The sequence below is a fragment of the Bos taurus genome, chromosome 20, assembly GCF_002263795.3.
Source record: "Bos taurus isolate L1 Dominette 01449 registration number 42190680 breed Hereford chromosome 20, ARS-UCD2.0, whole genome shotgun sequence".
NCBI lineage: Eukaryota > Metazoa > Chordata > Mammalia > Artiodactyla > Bovidae > Bos > Bos taurus.
In genome coordinates this window covers 3948687-3971035 of record NC_037347.1, presented here as the reverse complement: position 1 = coordinate 3971035, position 22349 = coordinate 3948687, and the positions used below count along the sequence as shown (strand labels likewise).

Below are 22349 nucleotides of genomic sequence, written 5' to 3'. Positions count from 1 at the left end.
GGACCTGATGAGTTGGGTTAACAGGCTGAGATTTTTCTTCTGCTTCCTGAAGATTGCTCTAGTTGTCATCTTATGTTGTCTTTAAGCTTTCAAAAGTTTTATGATTTGTAAAATTAGGAGTACAGTACAAAATTTTTTTAGTTAAAAAGAAAAACATTACCCTAAGTCCCATCAATTGCTGTTAACATTTTGATATGTTTCCTTCCAGACTTAATTGATTTTTATGGATAAAAAATATTTGTTTAAATATGGACATACTATTACAGTCCATGGAATTCTCCAGGCCAGAATACTGGTGTGGGCAGCTGTTCCTTTCTTCAGGCGATCTTCCCAACCCAGGGATTGAACCCAGGTCTCCCACATTGCAGGTGGATTCTTTACCAGCTGAGCCACCAGGAAAGCCTAAAAATACTGGAGTGAGTAGCCTATCACTTTTCCAGCGGATCTTCCCGACCCAGGATTCGAACTGGGGTCTCCTTTATTAGCTGAGCTACCAGGGAAGCCCATAATTGATTTTTATGGAGAAAAAAAAATTTTTGGTTAAAATGCAAGGTTGTAATCTACAAAGCTACGGTGTTTTATGCCATCTTTCATTCCTAAAACCTCTTCATGTGTTATTCTAAATGCTTCATACATACTTTCTGGGATGGTTCGGTGCCCCCATGATCTTAATCTTTTTGGATATTTAAGTAATCCCCTCGTAAATTTTTTTTTTACTGTTAACAAGTTAAATTGATTTAAGTGCTTATCATGTGCCAGGCGCTGTGCTAAACCCTTTACATGATACCGTCAGTTCTGCTATAATGTAAATGCCTTCCTAAAAATCCCTAAACTGTGCAGAATCATGCAGTAAAAATCAGAGGCCTTGTGAGCAAATGGGGATAAGGGTACAACACTCAGAAACTTCACCAACAAATTAGAAGAAATAAAGATTGCCTAAAAAAACAAGTAGCAGAGTTTTATACAAGTTTTGTGGATAAGAAATATAGAATTATGGGGACTTCCATGGTGGTTCAGTGGCCCAGACTCTGCGCTCTGAAGTTAGGTGGCAAATTGGACCCCCGTATGGGACGGACGGGTGTGTCTCAAAGGTTGCTGACAGGCGTCTGAGGGGCCTGTGCCCTCTGTGTGTATTCGTTTGCGTTGGCTCACTTGGGTGAAGTTTTCTGCGTTTACCTCGTGTTTCTGGCAGACAACACATAAGCAGATGTGAATTTAGCATTTTGATAAAATCGTTCCCTGATACATCAGTGGTATTGGAACAAAACTGACATTTTTAACAAGTAAGCATTATAGCAAAACTGACTGTGTATTTTAAATCATCCTTTAGGCTTAACTCCTGGAAGGGAATTATTCCGTGGAAGGAGTGATGCTTCTTTGAGCGTGATTTTTAAAAGAAAATGAGATAAGTTCCTAGCAGCCCCTTTGCCCCCTCGCCCTCACTAAGGGCCATTCCCCCAAGTCCTTTGGGAACCCGGGGCCTTGGCAGCGGCTGCCCTCCGGGTGGGAACCTCAGGTGCCCTCCGCTCAGAGAGCCATTGTTAACCCTGGGGCCACATCCTGCCCCGCCGCCCAGTTCAGACAAAGCTGAGGTTCCCGCCCTCCCCAGCCTGGCAGCTCCTTTCACCTCGACTCTGCCTGAATTTAAAGCCTGGGTTTCCGCTTCCTCCGGGGGCTGCCCAGGTCTCCTCATCCCTGTGCACCTCCCCTTCGCCTCCGGAAAGAGCTCTGCCCCCAGGCTGTAACCTTATTTCCGCTCAGCCTAGTGTTTTTAAACACAAGTCCTTGCTATTGTGAGTGGGTTCCTGGCTGGGTCCGAAAACCAAGGTTACCCGAGCTTCCTGGGGATGTCGCCTGCCCACGGGGTCTAAAGTGGCAGATTTTGCATTGACCTCGCACTGTCTGGGTCTAGAGCAGCTAAGCAATTGCTCAGCCAGCCCTCACCTCCACCCAGTGTCCCCTGGCTTCCTGAAGTTACTCGGACTAGGGGAATATCTCTGTTGTTGGGTCTGAAATAATTTGTGTAAACCACTTAGTCCAGGATGCTGGAAAAGCTTGCATGGGTGTCATCCATTAACATGTAAATAAGATAAATGAGTGGAGAGTTGACTGCCCCCCGCCACCCGCCCCGTTTTTTTTTTTTGAGCCTGGTGCACGGCATGAGGGATTCTAGTTCCCTGACCAGGGATTGAACCTGTGCTCCCTGCAGGGGCTGCCGCCAGAAAAGAGCCTGGGATGGGTCACTCCCAGGCCCAGCTGCTGCCAAGGGCATGGAGCAGGAAGGTTAAAGGACGCAGTTGGGGCTCAGGAGGATCAGGATTGCACCTCCAAACAAGTGACTCCCCCTTCTGAGCCTCCAGACTCTTATCTATAAAACAAAGGCGATGATTTGAAAGATAAGATACTTAGAAAGGTGTAATACATTCAGCACCTGATCCCCACCCAGGAAGTGGGCAGGAAAGGAAGATGGTTCATTATTGCTGATGCTCTTGCTATGAAACAAAGAAGGTCCCGACCAGTTACTGCAGCTAAGCTGGGGGCAAACAGAAGGACTTCAGTGTTAAGAGCTTGTTTGTTATGCCAGGCTCCCCACCTTGGCACTACTGACATTTGGGGCAGCTCCTTCTTTGTCATGGGGGCTGCCTGTGTGTTATAGGATGTAACAGTATCTCTGGTTTCTACCTACAAAATGACACCACTGCCAGCACCTCCCTCTCCTGCCCCTAGCTAAGACAGCCAAAAATGTCTCTGGACAAGGCCACATGTCCCCTGGGGGGCAAGATCGCTCCTGTGGAGCACTGCTGCCTCCTACAAACAAATGTGCCTGGATTCAGCTCCGCAAACAGCCATGCTCTCCTGTGTTTGTCACAGGTGTGTGATACAAGACTTGGGCCTGGCAGCCAGGCAGACCTGACTTTGAATCCTGGCTGCCCTACTTAACCGCTGTATGAAGTCAGGTGAGTGGCTTGCCTCAGTTTCCCCATGTGTTTGGTGGGGCTGAGACCAACGCTCACCCCACTGAGCAGCTGGGAGAATCAGATCAGTAGCTCGTAGGCACACAGGATGAGCCAGCTACCCACCTAACCTGATGCTTTCAAGGCCACACGGGGGAGGAAAGGAAGGTTCTGCCCTGGCAAGAGCACAGGACCACGATGGGACTGGCGGTGAGAGGGGACAGCGTCCACTGGGCAGGGCGGGTGAGATGGGGACAGGACAGACAGATAGAGGGAAGGAAGCCCAGGCCAGGAGAGAGCCAGGCAGTGAGGCCTCAGGTTGTCCCCCGGTAGCCCTTGAGCGTGATAGGGCTTGTGGACTGGTTTGCGTGACTCGCATGGTGGCTGAACCAAATTTGAAGTGATTGCCAGCATTTTGACATCATGAGCATTCACATAAAAGCCCTGATCAGATATGCTGATATGGCCCGGCATGCACTCATGCGGGGTCATGTCTGCTGGAAGTGAGGAGAATGTCCAAGCGGAATGTAACAGGAGCCACGCACACAACTTAAAGTGTCCTAGTAGACGCACTCCAACAAGGAAAAACACCAGAAGTGAATTTTGATAGTCTATTTTGGTTACCCCAGTATATATCCAAAGTGCTGTCATTTCAGCGTGTAATCAACAGAGAAAGAGATATTTAAAGTTCTCATTGCATGCAAAGCCTTTAAAATCTGTGCATTTGGCTTTTACACTGCGTCTTGCTGTGGTCCAGCCGTGGTTCAGATGCTCAGTAGTGGCCTTGGCTCGGTACTGGGCAGCATATATCTGGCTTCTACTGGCTTCTACCACTGTGTGCCCTCCCTGACCCACTGTACGTATTTCATTTGCCTCCTCAAGTCCTGTGTTCAGTGTATTATTTGGGAGCTGGGCTTGGCTTTGGGCAGCTGGCCAGTGCGAGCCAGGTCTAGAGTAGTGCGTGGGAGCCAAGTGAAGAGCGCCTTGGATGGCACGTTCAGGAATGTGGACGTCATGGTTACTGTCCTGCCTGCCCTACCTTGCCAGGGTCTGACCCCGTCCTGAGATCAGCCTCGTGTAGTGTTAGAGGAGAGTGATCTTTGGATAGTTACTGGATAGGGAGTGGTTGGCCCGCACGATTGGGGGATGCCAGATCCAGATGTCCTGGCTGCCCAAGGCCAAGGTGACCACTGATGAGTGGCGGCTGGGCCAGAGTGGCCACGGCCTGGTGACTGGAACCAGGGGTAGTAGGTGGACGTGTGGGAGGGAAGGCCAGAGCAGTGGTTGGAGCCCAGGTCAGAGCCCAGGCAGGGAAGTGACTGATGGAAGGTGACCAACCCGAGAAGCAGATGTATGTGGGCATGGAGGGTTCTAGAGAGCTGGGTCAGGAGAGAGCAGAGAGGGTGAGATGGGAAGTGCAGCTCATGTTTGCCAGGCACCAGAGGTGGTCTGGGCACTTGGGTGTGGTCCTGGAGTTGAAGCCCAGCCCTCTCCCTTGCAGGCTGTGTGGTCCTGGAGAAAAGTACTTACCTATGCCGTGGTTTCATTAGCTACACTATAGGGCTTTTTGTCTGAAATAACCCGTGTAAACCACTTAGTCTGGGATGCTGGAAAACCTCATGTGGGTATTGGCCGTTAGCATGTAAACAAGATAAATGAGTGGGGAGTTGATTTTTTTTTGACCCTGCTACGTGTCATTATAGGATCCTAGTTCCCTGACCAGGGATCAAACGCGTGCCCCCTGTAATGGAAGCAGAATCTTAACCATGGACTGCCAGGGAAGTGCCCCTCCCTTCTTGTCTATCGTTTATTCTACTGGACTCTAGGAGACTATTCTCACAGTCCACTAGACCTGTGAGTAGCCTCACCTGATGAAGCAGAGGCCCAGAGAGGGACAATGACCTGCTCAGCATCACAGAGCTCTTCCATGGCAAAGTTGGGACTTAAACCCAGGTATCTCTGGCCAGAAGCCTGTGCCTTTTCTGCTGTGCAGCTTGGAGCGGGAGACAAGGGGGCTTATCGGGAGGAGAGGGTCCAGGGTGCCTTCACTGTGGTATCTCTGGCAGCGCTGACATTTGTGAGCCCAGGAATGGGCCATTCTTCCGGCCTGCCTCAGCCTCCACTGGATCTGAGCCCCAGGACGGCGGTGGTGGCCTCTCATGCAGAGGAAGTGGTGACAGTCACGGGCAGGGTGAGCAGAGGAAGTGGCAGGGGAAGGGGCTGGCGTGGGGGGAAGCTGGGTGCCCCTGGGGCCCTGGCGGGGGTGGGCTGCTGGTGCCCCAGGATCCGAAAGCGCTGAGCACTCCTGTGGGCGGGCGGGGGGCGTGTCACAGGGCTGCCTCCTCCTGCCCCTCCGCCTCGTGCTCACTCTTCTTTCTCTTCCCCTTTCTTTCTGCTTTCCCCTTTACTACATTTTTTTTCTTCCTTCTCCTATAGGTTTTTTTTTTTTCCTCTTTAATAACAGGCTGTACCAGAACCAGAATCCAGGCCCTAAGGGTGGAGGGCGTGGAGGGACTGAAGACTTAGCATGAGCCAACCTCACCATCTAAGGGAAGATGGGGGCCACTGAGAGGAACTGAAGGAAGCTCAGCCTCTCTGCCTCAGGGCCTTTGCACTTGCTGGTTATGCTGCCAGCCACTCTTGTGTGGCTGCACAGCTGGCTCCTTCTTGTCCTGTGGGTCTCCACTCCCCTGTTCCCTCCTGACCAGTGATGGCTCCCTGCTGATTTCCTTCAGAGCCCCTGTCACAAACGGATTCTCTTGTCTGTCACGTTATTTATTTTCTTTCTTCAGAGGATGTAAAGTCCTGGAGAGCAGGGAGTAATCAATCCATCTTTCGTGGATAATAGATACGTGGTAGATACTGAGTTCGGAGAAGGCAGTGGCACTCCACTCCAGTACTCTTGCCTGGCAAATCCCATGGATGGAGGGGCCTGGTAGGCTGCAGCCCATGGGGTTGCTCAGAGTCGGACACGACTGAGCGACTTCACTTTCACTTTTCACTTTCATGCATTGGAGAAGGAAATGGCAACCCACTCCAGAGTTCTTGCCTGGAGAATCCCAGGGATGGGGGAGCCTGGTAGGCTGCCGTCTATGGACATGACTGAAACGACTTAGTAGTAGCAGTAGATACTGAGTTAATAACTGCTGCATAAGTGAATGATGAATAGTGAAGGCCAGTCCTAGCTCCCCGCCCGCCCCAGCCAGCACTTGTGATGGGTGCCGGCCCTGAAATCAGTTCTAGGCTTTCTCCTGGCTTCCCCTGCTGTGTGCTGTATGACCTTGGGAAAGTCACCTCTGCTCTTTGAGTCTCAGTATCTTGAGCTGTAAAACGAGGATCAAAGTAGTGCTTCCCTCAGAGATTGTGAGGATGGAGATGTGTGGCCAGCCCTAACACGGCGCCCAGCGTGGAGGAAGAAGAGGTGGATGGGAATGTCATCACTGTGGTTCTCTGCTGGTTGACCAGGTTGCCTGGCCCAGCTCTCTGAGGATTAACAAAGGCAGAGTCCCCTGAGGCCCCTGGTCCAGCTCCGCTTGTCTGTCACACTGGAGGCTGCTCCTGGGTAGATGCTGGTGTTCAGGTCTTGGGAATCAGCCTAAAATCTACTGCTGGGTTATTATTATTTAAAAACAATTTTATTTATTTATCGTTGGCTGTGTTGGGTCTTTGTTGCTATGTGGGCTTTCCTCTCGTTGCAGAGAGTGGGGGCTGCTCTCCAGCTGCGGTGCTCCGGGTGCTTACTGAGGGGTCTCCTCTTGTGGACCCAGGCTCTAGGGGCTGCGGGCTTCAGGAGCGGTGACGTGTGGGCTCAGTGGTTGCAGCTCATGGGCTCTGGAGCACAGGCTGGGTAGTTAAGGCACGTGGGCTTGGCTGCTCTGTGGCATGTGGGATCTTCCCGGACCAGGGCCGGAACCCATGTTTCCTGCATTGGCAGGTGAACTCTTTCCCAGTGAGCCCCTGCCGCTGGGCTGTGAGGATGAACGTGATTCAGTAAAGAGGCTCTTCACTGGCCCCCTTGGGGAAGTTTGCTGCTCGGCAAGTTCTGTGCCCGCCCCCCGGCCCGCTGGCCCAGCGCAGACGAGGCCACCCCGGGTGTCTGGAAGAGCGGCAGTCACGCCCTGGGGAGCAGCCGGCGCCGCTGCCTCGCTCCCCTTCGCCCTCCTTCCTGGAAAGCTCTGGCCTGGCGTGTCTGGCGTCCCAGACCCAACTCTTGGCCCTCTGAGGAGGTTCCCACAGAGCTGGCTTTGTCGCCCTGAGGAATGGCCCTGACGGAGCTGGCATGCCTCTCTGTTGGGCTTTGAGTTTCCTTCTACCTTCGATTTGCCTCTTGGTCGGCTCTGCTGCCAGACTGGTGAGGCCTAGATCTTTCTCGAGCCTTCTTTTCCCTCGGGTGCCCTTAACATCCCTAGCCCCACTCTGAGGTGACAGCTGGGGCTGAGGGGCAGTGACTGGTGTGCTTCTGTTCATGAAGAATCTGGACCCCAGGTGCCAGTGCCAGCCTCTGTCACTTGTCCTGAGTCTCCAGTCTGTATGCAGGACCAACTCCTGGGGCCAGCAGGGTGTACTTCGGAAGGCCCTGGAACCGCTCCGTACCTCCTGCAAGAGCCTGCCTCAGAGGCTCCGGACTTGGGGACGCTCTTCACCCTGTGAATCGCAGGAAGGCTGCTGTCTTCGCTGTGTGACTTGGGCTAGTGAAGCTATCCCTCTGAGCATCCTAAGCTTCTTTTCCTTCTGGAAAATGGGGAGAATACAGTCCCTCTCACAAGCAGGACCAAAGAGTCTTTGCACCTGTGATCTTATGAGACCAGTTCCCAAGGGCACCCAGCCAGGACTCAGCAGAACTGACCCAGGCGTGGCTTCACATCTCAGACCTATCCAGGGTCCCTGCCTGTGTGACCTGTGAGGGGTGCAGTGGCCCTGCTGTTTGGAGACCTGTCTGGCTGTCTGTAGATCGCGTCTCAGGCTTTTGAACACAGCACATGTGACCAGGATAGACAGTCCAGTGACGGGATTGGTTAGATCTGTGGTGGACCCACCATTCAGTCTGCAGTAGTTGGAGAGGATGCTGTGGAAGAGTGTTTTGTGATCTGAACAGCTGGTCATGGCATATTGCCAAGTAAAAAGGAGAATGCCATATCAGTGTATACAGTTAAATCCCATTTTTGTGAAGTATGCAAAAATACATTAGTGGGGAGGAAAAAAAAAAAAAGCATGAGTGAGTTACTGTGGAATGCACACTATGACTGAGTTCTGCTCCTAGCGTCTTTGACGCATTAACTCACTGAATGCTCATAGCAGCCCATGAGGCCGCAACTGTTAACATCTTTGTTGTTCTAAGTAGGAAATGAGGGGCAGAGTGGTCACCTAAGTCCCCTGGGACCACACAGCTGGGAAGTGCTGGCGTGGACTTGCCAGACAAATCTAGGTACATCCATACTGTGGAATCCTGGGAGGAGGTGCTCCAAGTTGCTGAAGGCGGTTATCTCTGGGATGATGCCTTGTTTGATTTCCTTCTTGGTACCATTATATTTTGAAGATGTTCTTTAACGAGTACATAATTCTTTTTTAAAAAAATAACAGGTAAGATGTTTTGGCACCATTAAAAGTCTTGATTTTTAAACAGATTCTTGGACTGGTGGGTCATATCCATCAGCCTGTTCAACTTCAACACCTGTTTCATCCCCGGGACATTTTCCAGAACTCTTGCATTCACCGTGGATTCTCCATGAGCTTTCCCAATTCAAACCTGCTGTTCTTCAGCATTTTTACTTTTCTAACAAAGACATCATGGAGTGGATAAAGAGATTTACAGGCCTTTTCTGTGTCTTTTCCAGTGTTTCTGGAATCAGTCTGTTGATGACATCTTTCAAGTTTTGTCTGCACCTCTCGAGTCATGATTTCCATCATCTTATGGACCTGGCAGACCTGCTGGTGCTGGGCATAGGAGATCTTCCAAATCTGATTGTTGCGTCTTTTAGTAAAACCCACACAGGATAGGTGAAGCAGATAACCTCGGTAGTCTTGACATCACTGTGAACTCCAGTCACGGTCTGCCCTGTTTTGGTCACGGAACACGTTTTGTAGTGGGTAAGATCCATGCCGTGGCTCTTAGGCAGGCAGTTTTTTTGCTCTGAACATCCTCAGTAGGTAGCTTGAATTTTCTAAATGCAGCTTCATGATTCTGCAGATCAGCCAAGCTCACTTCAAAAACACAAGTCTTGGAACTTCTCTGGTGGTTCAGTAGCTAAGACTCCGTGCTCTCAATCCAGGAGTCCTGATCAGGGAACTAGATCCCACACGCTACAACTAAGACCCAGCACAGCCAAATAAATAAAAATCAATGTTAAAAAAAAAAACCCAAAACACAACCCCTGAGGCTGTCAGGGCGATTTTGTCTCCTTGAGTTCTCGTGACTCATGCTCCCCAGCATTTCTCATATTCAGCATTGCTGGTGCTTTCATGTCATAGCAGTCTTTCTTAGCAAACAGGTCAACCACTTTCCTCTTGGCTCCCTTTTTACCTCCTTTCATAAGGCACTTGTTCTTGTTGACCGCCATGGTGCTCAGAGAGCCAAAAGGTACATAATGCTTTTGGAATAATAATAATTAAAAAAACCCAGCACACACAGTATTGTTAATTGAAACCACAGGGCAGCCTCAACTCCTCTGAGATTTGGGACTGACTGGAAAACAGGGTTGATAAGAGTACGTGACTCCCAGGTCGTGTGAAGATTGAGTGAAGTGCCTGGCCTGGTGCAGGGAGCATGTTGTTGCTCAGTCGCTAAGTCGTGTCCCGCTCTTTGCGACCCCATGGCCTGCAGCCCGCCATACTTCCTGGTCCTTTCCTGTTTGCCAGAGCTTGCTCAAACTCATGTCCATTGAGTCGACGGTGCCATCCAATCGTCTCATCCTCTGTCATCCCCTTCTCCTCCTGCCCTCAGCCTTTCCCAACATGAGGGTCTTTTCCAGTGAGTCGGCTCTTCACATCAGGGCCTGGATAAAGGTGCTTCCTTCCCCTGTGCTCGTGACCCCAGGCTGCCCGCCCCCGCCCATGACTCAGCACTCTGCCCTCTGAGTAGAGGGAGCTTGAGACAGGTGGGAGCAGGAGTCTCAGGAGGCAGAGCCCCTGTCACCTGTCCCACTTCCTCTATCTGGTCCACGGGGTTGGATTCCCTAGCACTTTGGAAGATCTGAGAGCCGAAAGCTCCCACATCCTCAGCCAAGTTGGCCAGGTTGCGTGGGTTTTTGGCCAAGGCCTTGGTGTGGTATCTTCAGGGCCAATCCTGTTTGGGTTTTACTGTTTTATTTGCTGGCCCAGAAGGGTTCTGAGGCTTGGCATTTCCCTGCTGTGCCAGCATGGCCTGCCAGGGTTCTCTTCCCCAAGGGAGTGAGAGATTGAATGCCTGTCTTTAAAGCCGTGTCACTCTCTGCTTTTGTGCTTCATGCTCTTGGCCCTCCTTAAGTGTCACTTGTTCTGAAACTCAGCCGTTTCGTTTCTCACTGAACTGAAACTTGGCCTGGCGATTATTGATCAGGAAGTGGTTTCCTGTCATTAATTGTGTATGTCCAGGCCCAGCCAAAGGCTTTGGCTCCCCCAAGGTAAAGAGGGCCTATCTTCCAAAACCAGAGACCAGATTAGATTCAGGAATCTCAGTGTGTTAAGGAGACAGTGGACTTCTTGTCACTTTCCTTTCTTACCTGGAGGGCCTTACTTCTGTCTGTTTACAAGGAGATACACACACCAATTCATCTACCCATCCATTCATCTACCCATCCATCTGCCTATTATTTTAAAATACATATTGGCCATACAGAGTAACGTTAATAATATTATTAATAATTAACATTATTAATAATACATTGGTGAACAAGATAAACGTGGTTTTAGGCTTTTAAAAACCAAAAATACACAGTGCTAGGTGAAGGCAGTAACACCCAGCAGGCTGGTGTCTGTAGGAGCCAGCAACAAGGTGGTCTCTGGTGCCTTTGGGAAGAGAGGAAGATCTGATGCCGTCTACTCCCTAGACACACCTTCACTCCTTTACCCCTCTCTCTCGTACGTCTCTTCTCCCATCCACTGATTTTCCCTCTTACTCAGTGTGTCATTCATCTGTCAGTCTGTCCATCTCTCCGTCAGCCCATTTGCTCATCTTCCCATCCACCTATCCATCCATCCTCCCACACACCCATCCTTTCATACACTCTCCCTCCTACCCATTTTCCCACCCATCCATCCATCCACAGTATAGTATTCTATACATCTATACCTACGCCCCTAACACCCACCCGCTTCCTGTTTGTCCATCCACTTTCCCATCTGCCCAGCCGTTCTCTCATCTGCTCATATACCCACCACCCATGTTCCCATCCACCCACTGGCTGTTCTGGAACAGGTTGTATGGGATAGGACAAGACGAATCAGAGATGGGCTTTAGCTTTGCAGGACTCACAGTCAGGTCAGAGAGAGAATCTGTGAACACAAAGGACTGTGGAGGACTTCCGTGGTGGTATGGTGGTTAAGAATCCACCTGCCAATGCAGGGGACACAAGTTTGATGCCTGGTCCAGGAAGACCCCACAGGCCCCAGAGCAATAAGCCTGTGCACCACGCCTGCTGAGCCCGTGCTCTAGGGCCTGTGCTCTGCAACAAGAGAGGCCACCGCAGTGAGAGGCCCTGCAGCCAGACAGTAGCCCCACTCACCAGGAGTAGAGAAAGCCCATGCACAGCAACAAAGACCCCAGATAAAAGGACTGTGGCACCAGGTGCCCATGCACAGCAACAAAGACCCCAGATAAAAGGACTGTGGCACCAGGTGGACTGTGATGAGAGCCCTAGTAAGGTGTGAAGAAGTTCTAGCAGGGGATGGGAGCTGGGGTTCTGGGAACATCTCATGGAGCAGGCTGGGGTTGAGTTAGACTTTGTGGAGTGGTTAAACACAGGTATGGCGAAGGCACTCTCCATGGAGGAAGGAGCATCAAGCAAGGCCTGGAAGTAGGGGGCCTCAGGCATTGGCTGTCGCAGGAGGGGATTGCAGGGGAGCAGTGGGGTCCTGGAAGAGTGGAAGGGGCAGATCACCAGGGCCAGGGGCGCCAGGCCCCGGAATTTGGGCTTTATCACGTCGGCAGAAGGGAGCCATTGAGGGCTCATCCTAAGAGGGTCTCCAGTATAAGGCAGCGAGGGAGACGGGAGAAAGGGACTGGTGTACACAGCCACTGGGCAGGAGCTCCTGGAGAGTGTCCTCTGGAGGGGAAAGCGCACCAGGCACAGGGTTGGACCTGAGCGGAGTCCTGGCAGCCACTTCCTAGCTGTGTGACCTGGGCCAAGTCACCCTCCCTACCTGGGCCTGTTTCCTATTCAACAGGAGGAGATGGCAGGGCTTTGCATCTCTTGTGGACCCATGCTGGCTAAGGTGGGATACTCCTTATCCTGCCTCAAGAGGCCATAGGAGGCCTCGGCAGGCCCTTTGGCATCTTGACCCCCAAGGACTCAAGCCTCGGGAAGGTGGGGCTGCGGTGCTGTGGCTCCACTCTGCCCCCCACTCATGCCTGCCAGCCCAGGGCGGTGGCAGCGTCTGAGCCCGAGGCCACGACTGCCACCCATCCTGTCCACGGCCCGTGGACCACCCTGCTCGAGTTGATGTTGAGCCCTTCCCTTACACGTGGCGGGTTTCACTGTGACCCTGGTTTCCTCCAGGGCCCAACTTCCTCCTTCCTTAATTGAGAGTTGAAGGTTTCCCCACGATTGGTGACCGTTGTCACCACGCAAAGATTGACTGTGTGCAGGCAGGGACAGCCCAGCTGGACACTGTGGGGCGCAGACCAGCCCCTCCTTGGCTCCAGTGGCCTCAACCTCTCTGGACACAGGCCTGGCTCGGTGTCCAGAGTCAGTCAGGGGGACGAGGGAAACAGAGACCTTTCGCCTTGACTGTTCCTTTCTTTGGCTCTGACCTGCTGGCCGTGGCTGCTCATCTGACAGGTCAGCTGCGAGCCTTTGCTCACGCCTGCCGCCCAGCCAGGTTGCTAGGCAACCTCACAACTGATGCCCACCCAAGGTTCTTCTTCCCCCTCTCTGCACTCAAGCTTTTTGTTCCTTCCTAGAAAAAGAAATGCGTGTTTTTGAGACTGGAGCTGGTACACTCGAGTGCGGTGGATGCTCCCTCACCTCTGTGAGAATGCCTTTTCTGCCAGGCGCAGCCTCAAGTGCAGAGCTGCCCACTTACTGGAACTTTCTGCAGTGATGAGGCTGTTCTGTATCTGCTCTGTTCAGTATAGTAGCTACTGTTCACTGGGGTTAATGTAACCGGGAAACTACATTTTAAGTTTCAGCACCTGAGACTAGTAGCTACCATCCTGATAGTGCAGTTCAGGGGGGTTCCTGAGAGGACAGGTGCTCATCCCTGGAAGCATTTAAAGCAAGTTCTGGATGAAAGGGCCACTTTCTGTGCCTCAACCCCAGTCAGTCCTCACCAAGACCCCTGTGGCTGATTGCTAGATGTCCATTGAGTGAAGATCACCTTTAGAAACCACTTGGATTCCTTAATCTGTGTTTCAGAACCTCCTGGTCCAGAAAGTGAAGTGTGAAAGTGTTAATCGCTCAGTTGTGTCCAACTCTTGGCGACCCCATGGGCTGTAGCCTGCCAGGCTCCTCTGTCTATGGGGTTCTCCAGGCAAGAACACTGGAGTAGATTGCCGTTCCCTTCTTCGGGGAATTGAACCTGGGTCTCCCGCAGTACAGGCAGATTCAGTTATAGCTTAGTTATAATTTTATCATCCAGCTTCATTTACTTATTATTATGGCTTAATTATCTTTTTCTTATTACTGTATTATTTTCCTATTTATCATTTTAAAGGATTGCTTAATATCCCACTAAGTTAATTTAACCATCATCCTTGGGTTGAATATTTAGGTTATTCCCTCTTTGTTTGCGATTATTGTGGGCTAATGTGAATTGGACCCTAGTACACTTATTTTGTTGTCTTTTTCGGAATTATTTCCTGGCCTTACCATCTCAGGAGTGAGTGCTAATTGGCTTAAAAGGTATTTTCTAGGCTCTGAAAATCTGTTGCCAGTTTTGATCTTGATGAGACTGAATCTATGTTCTCATCAATAATGAATTTCCCTATTTTACCATTTGTTTGCTTACCAGCATTGGAGGTTGTCATTTTTCCTTCTTTGTTAATTTAAAAGTGTAATGTGACTTTCTCTGCTTTTGGGGAGGAAGAGTCTTGTGGCGGAAGAATCTGTTTGCCTGGGGCCTGTGAGCAACTGCATTTCCCACGTGGGTTGCTGATCCCATTTTATCCGTCAGGCCCTCTGAGAAGCCTCAGTACAGGTCACTTTGTAGATGATGGTGCTGTTGGGAGTGAAGGTGGTTCTCATTACACAAGTGTTGCATGGTGAAGTATTTTCATAGGTGTCTACTGTCAGCTGGAACAGCCCCAGAGTTGGGGCCTCATTTCCTTTTTGGTGGCAAAAGACAGTCATCCCAAAGGGAGTCTAAGGCAGGGCCTGCTTCAGGACCGGCTGGCTCCAGGTGTCCCACAGACCCTCAGTGTATGTCTTCCTCCATTGTGGCCTCTCTGGTCTTGGCCTCATCCTCAGGCAGGCTCTCCAAAGGGGTGGCAAGATGGGCTGCAAGACCCTCTAGCCTTCCCATCTTACAGTTTAGCAACCCAAGAGAAAGAAAAAAAGATGTATAAGGCGATAAGTTTAGCAAAAAATTAAAAAACAAAAAACAAAAGACCACTTGGGTACAACCCTGTTGGTCTGCCACTGGGTGTGACTGAGAGGGTCAAGACTGAGTGGCTGGGCTGGGCTGTGTGCCAGGACTGGGTGGGCTCAGCCCCTCATGAATCTCTTGCACGAAGAGTGAAAGAGAGGCAGTTCCCAAAAGCAACTGGTGCTGTGAGTCCTCAGAGGAAAACGGATGCAGGCCAGTCCCCCTGCTGCCCCGCTTTAGGATTCATTTCCAGGCAGCTCCATGGGCTCCCAGGCCTGAAGTGAGTGGCGCCCCGGGAACAGGAACCCCCCCACCTCCCGCCAGTCAGGCCCTTCAGCTTTTGTGCTCTCGTTTACTCTGTTTGATTCTGCAGATAACACAGTCACCGCAGACTGCACTCTGGGCACTGCATAACCTTCATAAACTCAGTTTCCCCAGCTGCAGACTGGGGACTGGGAGCTGGGGTTTGAGAGGGGCGACTGATGTTCTTTCTGGTCGCTGTGTTCTGTGATATCAGTCCTTTCCCCGGAGGAGGGGGAGGGCGGGACACAGCGGTCAGCCTGCAGCCAGGAGGGCAGGGAGGGCCTGGGGGCCGTCCCCAGCTGGCGGCGGCTGTGTGGGTGACTTTCAGGAAGCCCTCAGCCCCTGGCTGGGCCCCTTGGCTTGGGCGGGGCTTCTGCTGGAAGGGTGGTTCCCGCCTCCTTGGGGCCGGGCCCGTGCTGCACAAGGGGGAGGATTGTTCCCAGAGAGGTGCCTGGGCGGGAAACACAAGTGGCCACTGTGTGTCTGCTCTCAGGGTGTGGGGCGAGGCGCTAGTCACCGCTGGCCAGCAGTGCAGGGCTGGGTGGGGGCTCTTGCCGTCCGTCCTTCCCTGGACCCCAGTCTCGCTTCAGTCGGTGGGAGATGGACGTCAGAGGCCACAGATGGCTGTTTGTTCTTTGTATGACTTCTTGTCTGTCAACTCCCACTGTGTCCCATCCACGTGGACAACCTTTAGCTTTCCAGTACCCACCCACTCCCCACGCTGCCCTCACATCAGACTCTGGAGAGAGCTTGGCTATCGTGTCCCCTTTCTCCTACTGCAGAATTTACAGGAACCTCTGGCAAAATGGTCAGGAACATGGATTTTGAAGTCACGTGGGCTTCTATTTAACTTCCAGCCCTGCTGTTTTACCTGCTCTGTGACCTTGAGCAAATGACTTCACCTCTCTGGGCATCAGTTTTCTTGCATATATAAAATGAGGCTCTTATAGATGTATGTATTCTCAAGTTCCAGACCAAGAGAAGCCAAGCTGCTTTCATCTGCTCCATCCTACAACCTCATGTTAGAACTTAAGGGCAGTCACTGTGTCTTCTTCACTGAATAGGAAACCTGAATGTCCATCACTGTGTTCTCTACAAGTTTTGTGAACCTGAACAGACTTAATCACAATGCAATGATAAATAATGGCCCTAATGTCTACCAAAAGGAGATACAAAGTTCAGAAATGCATTTTGAAATGTCAAACAAGGAATAAATCACATTCAGGATCGTTTTAATGTTAGGTATTTTATTATATGGATTTATTCTATGTTATGCATTATTTAATATGTACACATTTATGGTATATGTCTACGTATATATACATAGCTAGTATACTAGTATCTCAGCATATTTGAATACTTTAATTCTTTCTAGGTGAAAGAGTTTACAAAATATCTTTTTTCCTACTGCTTGCTTGTTCACCCTATTTGATTAAAAGTAACAGTTTTTGCTGGAAGAAAAAAGAGGCTCTTAATAATACAGTGCTCTTGTAAAAATTAATTGAGGGGATCTAGCAGTGTCTTCTTGGACCCTCTCTAAGCTCTGCTACTTTGGAGTTAGTTTCGCTTTCAGGCTCCCCTGGGAGCATGATGACCTGGCAGCTTGACTGTGGTAGGCAGTGCCAGAGGCTAGCAGTGAAAGAGAGCTTAGGGCAGTCTTCTGAGATTGCATTTCATTGGCTGACTTGATCACATGTCTGTCCTTGAACCAATCACTGTGGTAAGATGGAATGCAGTGTACTGACTGGACGGCATAAATCATCTACCTGCTTCTAGATATGGTGATGGGATCAGCCCCATTACAGCTTGGGGATGGGGAATGAGAATGGGTTGGCTCCTCTGAAGAAAGATCAGGGGAGGGTGAGTTATGTTATGGGAGGGCAATAATTCCAACCTTTAGGAAGAAATTCTTCAGTGGAAAAGTGCCTCACAAATAATAGGCACTCCGTAAATGATGCTTGAATGAATGAATGGGGAATAAACTGATTCCCACCAGCCTAGTGTAGTAAAGAACACTGAACTGGGAGTAAGACCACTGCGGCTCCCAGTCCTGGGTGGGTCCTGATATCTCTCTGAGCCTCAGTGTGCTCATCTGGGAAATGGGCGTGATGGCTGATACCTCACTCCTGGGCAGATTAAATCCTGGCTCTCTAGTCCTCTGCAGCTACCAAGCACTCTGACCATGAGTGGTTGCTATTGGCTGTGGTTGTCGCTTGTCTTTAGCAAAGGGAGGTGGCGTAGGGAACACTGGGCCCTTGCCAGGACGGGCATGCTGAGAAGTGATGTAGAGCTCAGGCTCTCTGAGATAGTCAGGCTGGAATTTGGATTCACCCTTCAACCCCCCATCTGCTGTGTGACCTGAGGCATTTACTGTGACTCTCTGAATCTGTTTCCTCATCTGTACACTGGGAATGCCGGTATTTGTCTCTAAGGGCTGTGTTGAAGATGAAGTGAGAAATCCTACTTAAGGCCTGTCCCAGCACATAGTGAGTGCTCAGACGGTGTTAACTGTTTTATGATCAGCGATCATTACTCATCTGTGGCCTTCAGGTGATAAACTCCTGCTGCCCTCTGCACACTGGCACTTGCCCTCTGCCTCTATGAGGATTCAGTTATGAGCTGCTGATCTTCAGCATCCCCTGGGGGAGTGCAGAGTGGAGATCAGAAACCAGGCACTCTGTGCGCTGGGAACAACTGGCAGAACAGGTCTTCAGGTAGATGTTTCCAAGAGACAATTTTATGAGTAAAATCTTGCATCTTCTCATATCTAGAAAAGCACTAAAATCTTTCATGGTGATGTCAGTTTTTCATGACTAGCAGAGATCTTCTGCCAAAAATATGTGCTTGATTGCACGTACTCCTCTTTCATCAAAATCACATACATACTGGCCTTCCCCCAGCCTCCTTGGGGCTGTCTGAAATGCTGTCTCCCGGGCTATAGTCCTCATTTTGCCTCAAATAAAACTTAGCTCACAACCCCCACGCTGTGCATTTTTTTCAGATGACACTGCCTTAATCAGGCTATTAGAGCATTTAATTTGGCCAGGTCACTTCGCGTGCCATGGTTGTTGCCAGCCCCGTCCTGGCAGGCTCTGGGTCTCTGTGAAATCAGAGAGAGGTGCTGGGGCGGGCATTCCTCCGTGTCCATGTTGGTGCCCCACCTGAGGCTGGACCCTGTGGTCAGTGCTGCCCTTCAAGGTGGAGGGCAGGACAGGTTTAATGCTCTCCCGGAAAACAGCCCCTGCCTGGGTCTCTTCTACCTGCAGGAGAGAAGAGTCCTTTAAAGGAAACCCAGGAAAAGGTGACTGTAGCCTCCTTTGCCAGCTCTCAGGAGTGAGAGATGGATAAATGAAGGCAGCCTTTGCTAGCTTAGCTCTCCCTGTGCTGCTGTGGCGGGGGACCAGGAGGGCCTGGCCACGGGGGTTGCCTCGGTCACCTGGCTCTCGCTGTAGCTGCTTGTGAAGCCCTCTACTGTCTTTTCTGTAAATGAGCAGGGTGGGCCTTAGCTTTGCTTCTGGACAGGAGAAGGAGCGTGGGTGCTGCACTGTGAAAGGATGCGTTGATGGTCTTCTAGGGGGACCGAAAAAACCAGCTGTACAAGAAATGAGGGGGCAGGCACATCATCAGTTAAGTGTGTGTGTGTGTGTGAAAGAGAGAGAGAGAGAGCGCCTGATTGCTTAACTGATGAATTTCTAAGGCGTTCCAAGCAAGTTTTCAAAACTGAGTTCAGGGGAGGACCTGACCCGGGGGGGCTGGGTGAGCAGGGTGATGTCTAGGATGCACGATGGCCTCAGGGAACGGCCCCACACCAAAGTCCGTTCCCTGAACTGAGCTCCTGGGCCAGACGTGGAAGGTTCCCTAGACCACGTGGCCACCAGGAGTGCAGACCTGGGAGCGGGGCTGCCTGTGTTCCCGTTCAGCCCCGTCACCCAGGTTGCTGGGGCTCTGCCTCAGTCTCCTCATCCGAGGTAACAGTTGCACCTACCTGGCAGGATGGATGAGGAGATAAATGAGTGACCACGTGTCGAAGTGTAGACAAGTGTCCCGTGTGGAGTGGGCCCTTGAGAAACGTGAAAGCGTTATCGTCACTGTGTGGAACCTGCGGACTTGGCGGCTCAGTTAATGGAAACGTTTACCTAAACTGAGAATAAATTTACAAATGAGCGTAAAAGTTGCCTATTGGCATCACTTCCTTCCTCCCAGTTTCCATGCCCACCCCCCGTAGGCACGCTGTCTCACTGCTGACGGCAGAGATGGGTGTCCCCAGCTGGCCGCTGAGCTGCTTGGGGCCGGGTGGGGGTGGATGTGTCTGCATCACTGGTACCGTGGGCAGGGCATCTGGTCTCAGAGGCTTCTGTGTTCTGCGGGCGACGGGGACCTTGGAGAGGAGTGTGCAGTGCTAGAATGCTGAAAGTTAGAGGACCTGGGTTCAGATTCTGGGACTGCCCCTCTGGTTCCAGCCTTGTCCCTCTCTCTAGTCTGTAGAATGGGTTACCATGTGAGGTGACGTGAGTGCCCGTTGTCATCCGCAGGGTGCTGGGTGGCGCAGCTGTCAGCGTTTCCATCGGCTCACGTGGCGGAGCTGTCCTGTTAGGCACGTGCCGTGTGGCACTGTCCTCGGAGCAGCACCGAGGTGTGAAGTCTAGGGTGGCCCGTTTTCCATGCGCTTTCCAGCAGACTGCTGTTCAAAGGCTGCAGATGAGCGCTGGCTTTTAGGCCTGTGTTGGAGGACAGTGTGCTCTCTCTCACTGGGGACCCCCTTTTCCCTGACCAGCGGTACAGTGGGTGGGCACTCCCAGAAGTGCCCCCCACCCCAAGGCTTCTGGGGCCGGTTGGGCTCTGCCCCTTCTCCTGGGCACTAGCTCACTGTGGGTGAAATCGCTTGCACTACTTTACACGGTTATTTCTCTCTTTCTCAGTTTTAACTGTGGTTAAATATGCAGAGCATAAAATAGACTGTTGTAGCAGATGCTAGCTGTACAATTCACTGGCATTAGGTCTGTTCACAGTGTTCATGCTGCCTTCCCCTCTATCCATTTCTAGAACTTTTGCCTCATCCCAAGAGAAACTCGGTACCCACTAAACACTTAACTCCTCACTCCTGCTGGTAACCAGCCCCTGGCAGCCTCTATTCTACTTTCTTTCCCTATGAAAGTAGTTTACTGACTATTCTAGGTACCTCATTTATGTGGAATTATGCGATATTTGTCCTTTGTGACTGTATTATTTCTTACTTAGCATAACGTCCTCCAGATTCATCCATGTTGTAGCTTGTGCCAGAACTTCCTTCCTTTTTAAGACTAAATAGTACTCCTCTGAACGTGTAAATCATCCTCCCAGGAAGACTGGTTCTGGGACAATCCCGCAGATACCAAAATCCATGGGTGTTCAAGTCTCTTATATCAATGGCGTAGTATTTCCATATAAGCTGTGCACATCCTCCTGTATACTTTAAACATCTGTAGATTACATTTGATACCGAAGTCTATGTAAATGCTATGTAAATAGTTGTAAATATGATATAGATGATATGTAAATAGTTGCCAGGCACGTGGCAAATTCAAGCTTTGCTTTTTGGAGCTTTCTGATTTTTTTGCCTGAATATTTTTGATCTTGAGTTGGTTGACTCTGAGGATGTGGAACTTGGGGTCCAGGAGGACTGATTGTGCCCCGTTTTGTCGCTTCATTCATCTGCTGGCAGACACTTGGGCTGTCTCCACCATCTGGCTCTTGTGAATAACGCTGCTATGAACATTGGTGTGCAGAGACCGCTCAAATTCCTGCTTGCCGGTCTTTTGCAAATATGCCTAGGAGTGGAACTGCTGGCTGTGCGGTAGTTCTATGTTTAACCTTTTGAGAAACCGCCAAGCTCTTTTCCAGAAAAGCTGTACCGCTTTTCTGTCCACTAGCAGTGCACAGAGGTACCAATTCTTCCAAGTCCTCAACACTTATTTTCCATTTTTAGAGAATTATATCTATCCTTGTAGATCTGAAATTCTCTCACTCTCTTTTTCATCAAATAAGAAACCCTTTTTAGGACCAGGTGAAGTGCATCCACGAAAAACTCTTTTAATTTTGCTTTTAATATATGTGACATAATGCAAATAAATACTCAAAACATTCTTTTAACACTTTAAAGCAATACAGGGAGAGTAAAAGTGTCCTTTGTCTCTGTCCCTATTTCAGGCTCCTCTCCAGCCTGCTGTCAGGCAGTATCTTTCCAGAGTTTTCCATGCATTTACACTTCATGTGTGAGCATTTATGAAAAAGTAGTTTTCCATTTTTTTTAATATAAAAAGCATCATACCACTTTTTATTTTTCAGTGACTTGGGTCTTTTATAGAACAGCCAGGAATCTTTCCAAGCTGTTTGTAGATCTATGCTGTTCTAGTATTTTTATTTATCCCATAGTACAGGTGTCTTGTACTTAAAATTTTTGTTACTAACCATAGACCATTGTTTGTCTCACATGCCCACTGTGCTGACTTCAGGAGTGAGCACTGGCCCATTGTTCAGAGCAGCGGACCTTCTGCTTCGGCCCCTTATTTGCATCTGGACATCCGGCCTGTGTCCCCCCAGCGCGGCCTCTCTGAGCTAGCCCCAGGGGTCAGCTTCCTGCCGACCAGGCCTGCTGACCTTCTGTGTCTCCGCTTTTCAGGCCAAGAACAAGGAGACGGGTGCCCTGGCCGCGGCCAAAGTAATCGAGACCAACAGCGAGGAGGAGCTGGAAGACTACATCGTGGAGATCGAGATCCTGGCCACCTGCGACCACCCCTACATCGTGAAGCTCCTAGGCGCCTACTACTATGACGGGAAGCTGTGGGTAAGGCTGCCTCGGCCCCATGGCGATGCCACCGGGCCCTGCGCGGTTCTGAGGGCTGCGGCTCTTTCTCCACTTCTGCTTTGGGGGCATGGTAAAGTGTGCTCCCCTTTCTGCAGAGCGTCTCCACTTCGGGGCTGAGTGTAGTGCTATGGAGCAGAAAGGAATTCAGAAGCTCTACTGCCTGGCCTCAAATCGCAGCTGTGCTTGGATAACCGTAGGCAAGTTATTAACTTCTTGCCTCAGTTTCCCCAGCTGTAAGATGGGGATGATGCCAGTACCTAGCGCACTGAGTTGTTTTGGAGATGAAATGAGCTAATTCATGCTTGGAAGAATAGCTGGCCCATGTCAGAGCTCACTGAGTGTGAGCTATTTTATTATCTGTTCTGGTGGCATCGTTACTGCCACTGTGGCAGCTGCTCCAGGGGGCTTCCTTTCAATGGCAGCACTAAAGGGGGCCCTGTAATAGCCTCCACTCTCTGGCTGCAACCTCGTATTTTAAGATGCACAGTGCAGATGCATCAAAGCCCCGCCTTCCCAACTCAGCATCCCCC

General features: G+C 50.6%; 1 protein-coding gene and 1 pseudogene across 1 annotated transcript in view; one reads left to right on the top strand and one right to left on the bottom strand.

The window, feature by feature from the left end:
• STK10 (serine/threonine kinase 10) overlaps positions 1-22349 on the top strand; it is a 122627-nt gene that overhangs the window by 3807 nt on the left and 96471 nt on the right. The window contains exon 2 of the mRNA NM_001192627.1: positions 21634-21798. Coding sequence (NP_001179556.1) covers positions 21634-21798 — 165 coding nt within the window. The remainder of the gene's footprint in view (positions 1-21633; positions 21799-22349) is intronic.
• LOC100138705 (small ribosomal subunit protein eS1-like) lies at positions 8266-10723 on the bottom strand (annotated as a pseudogene).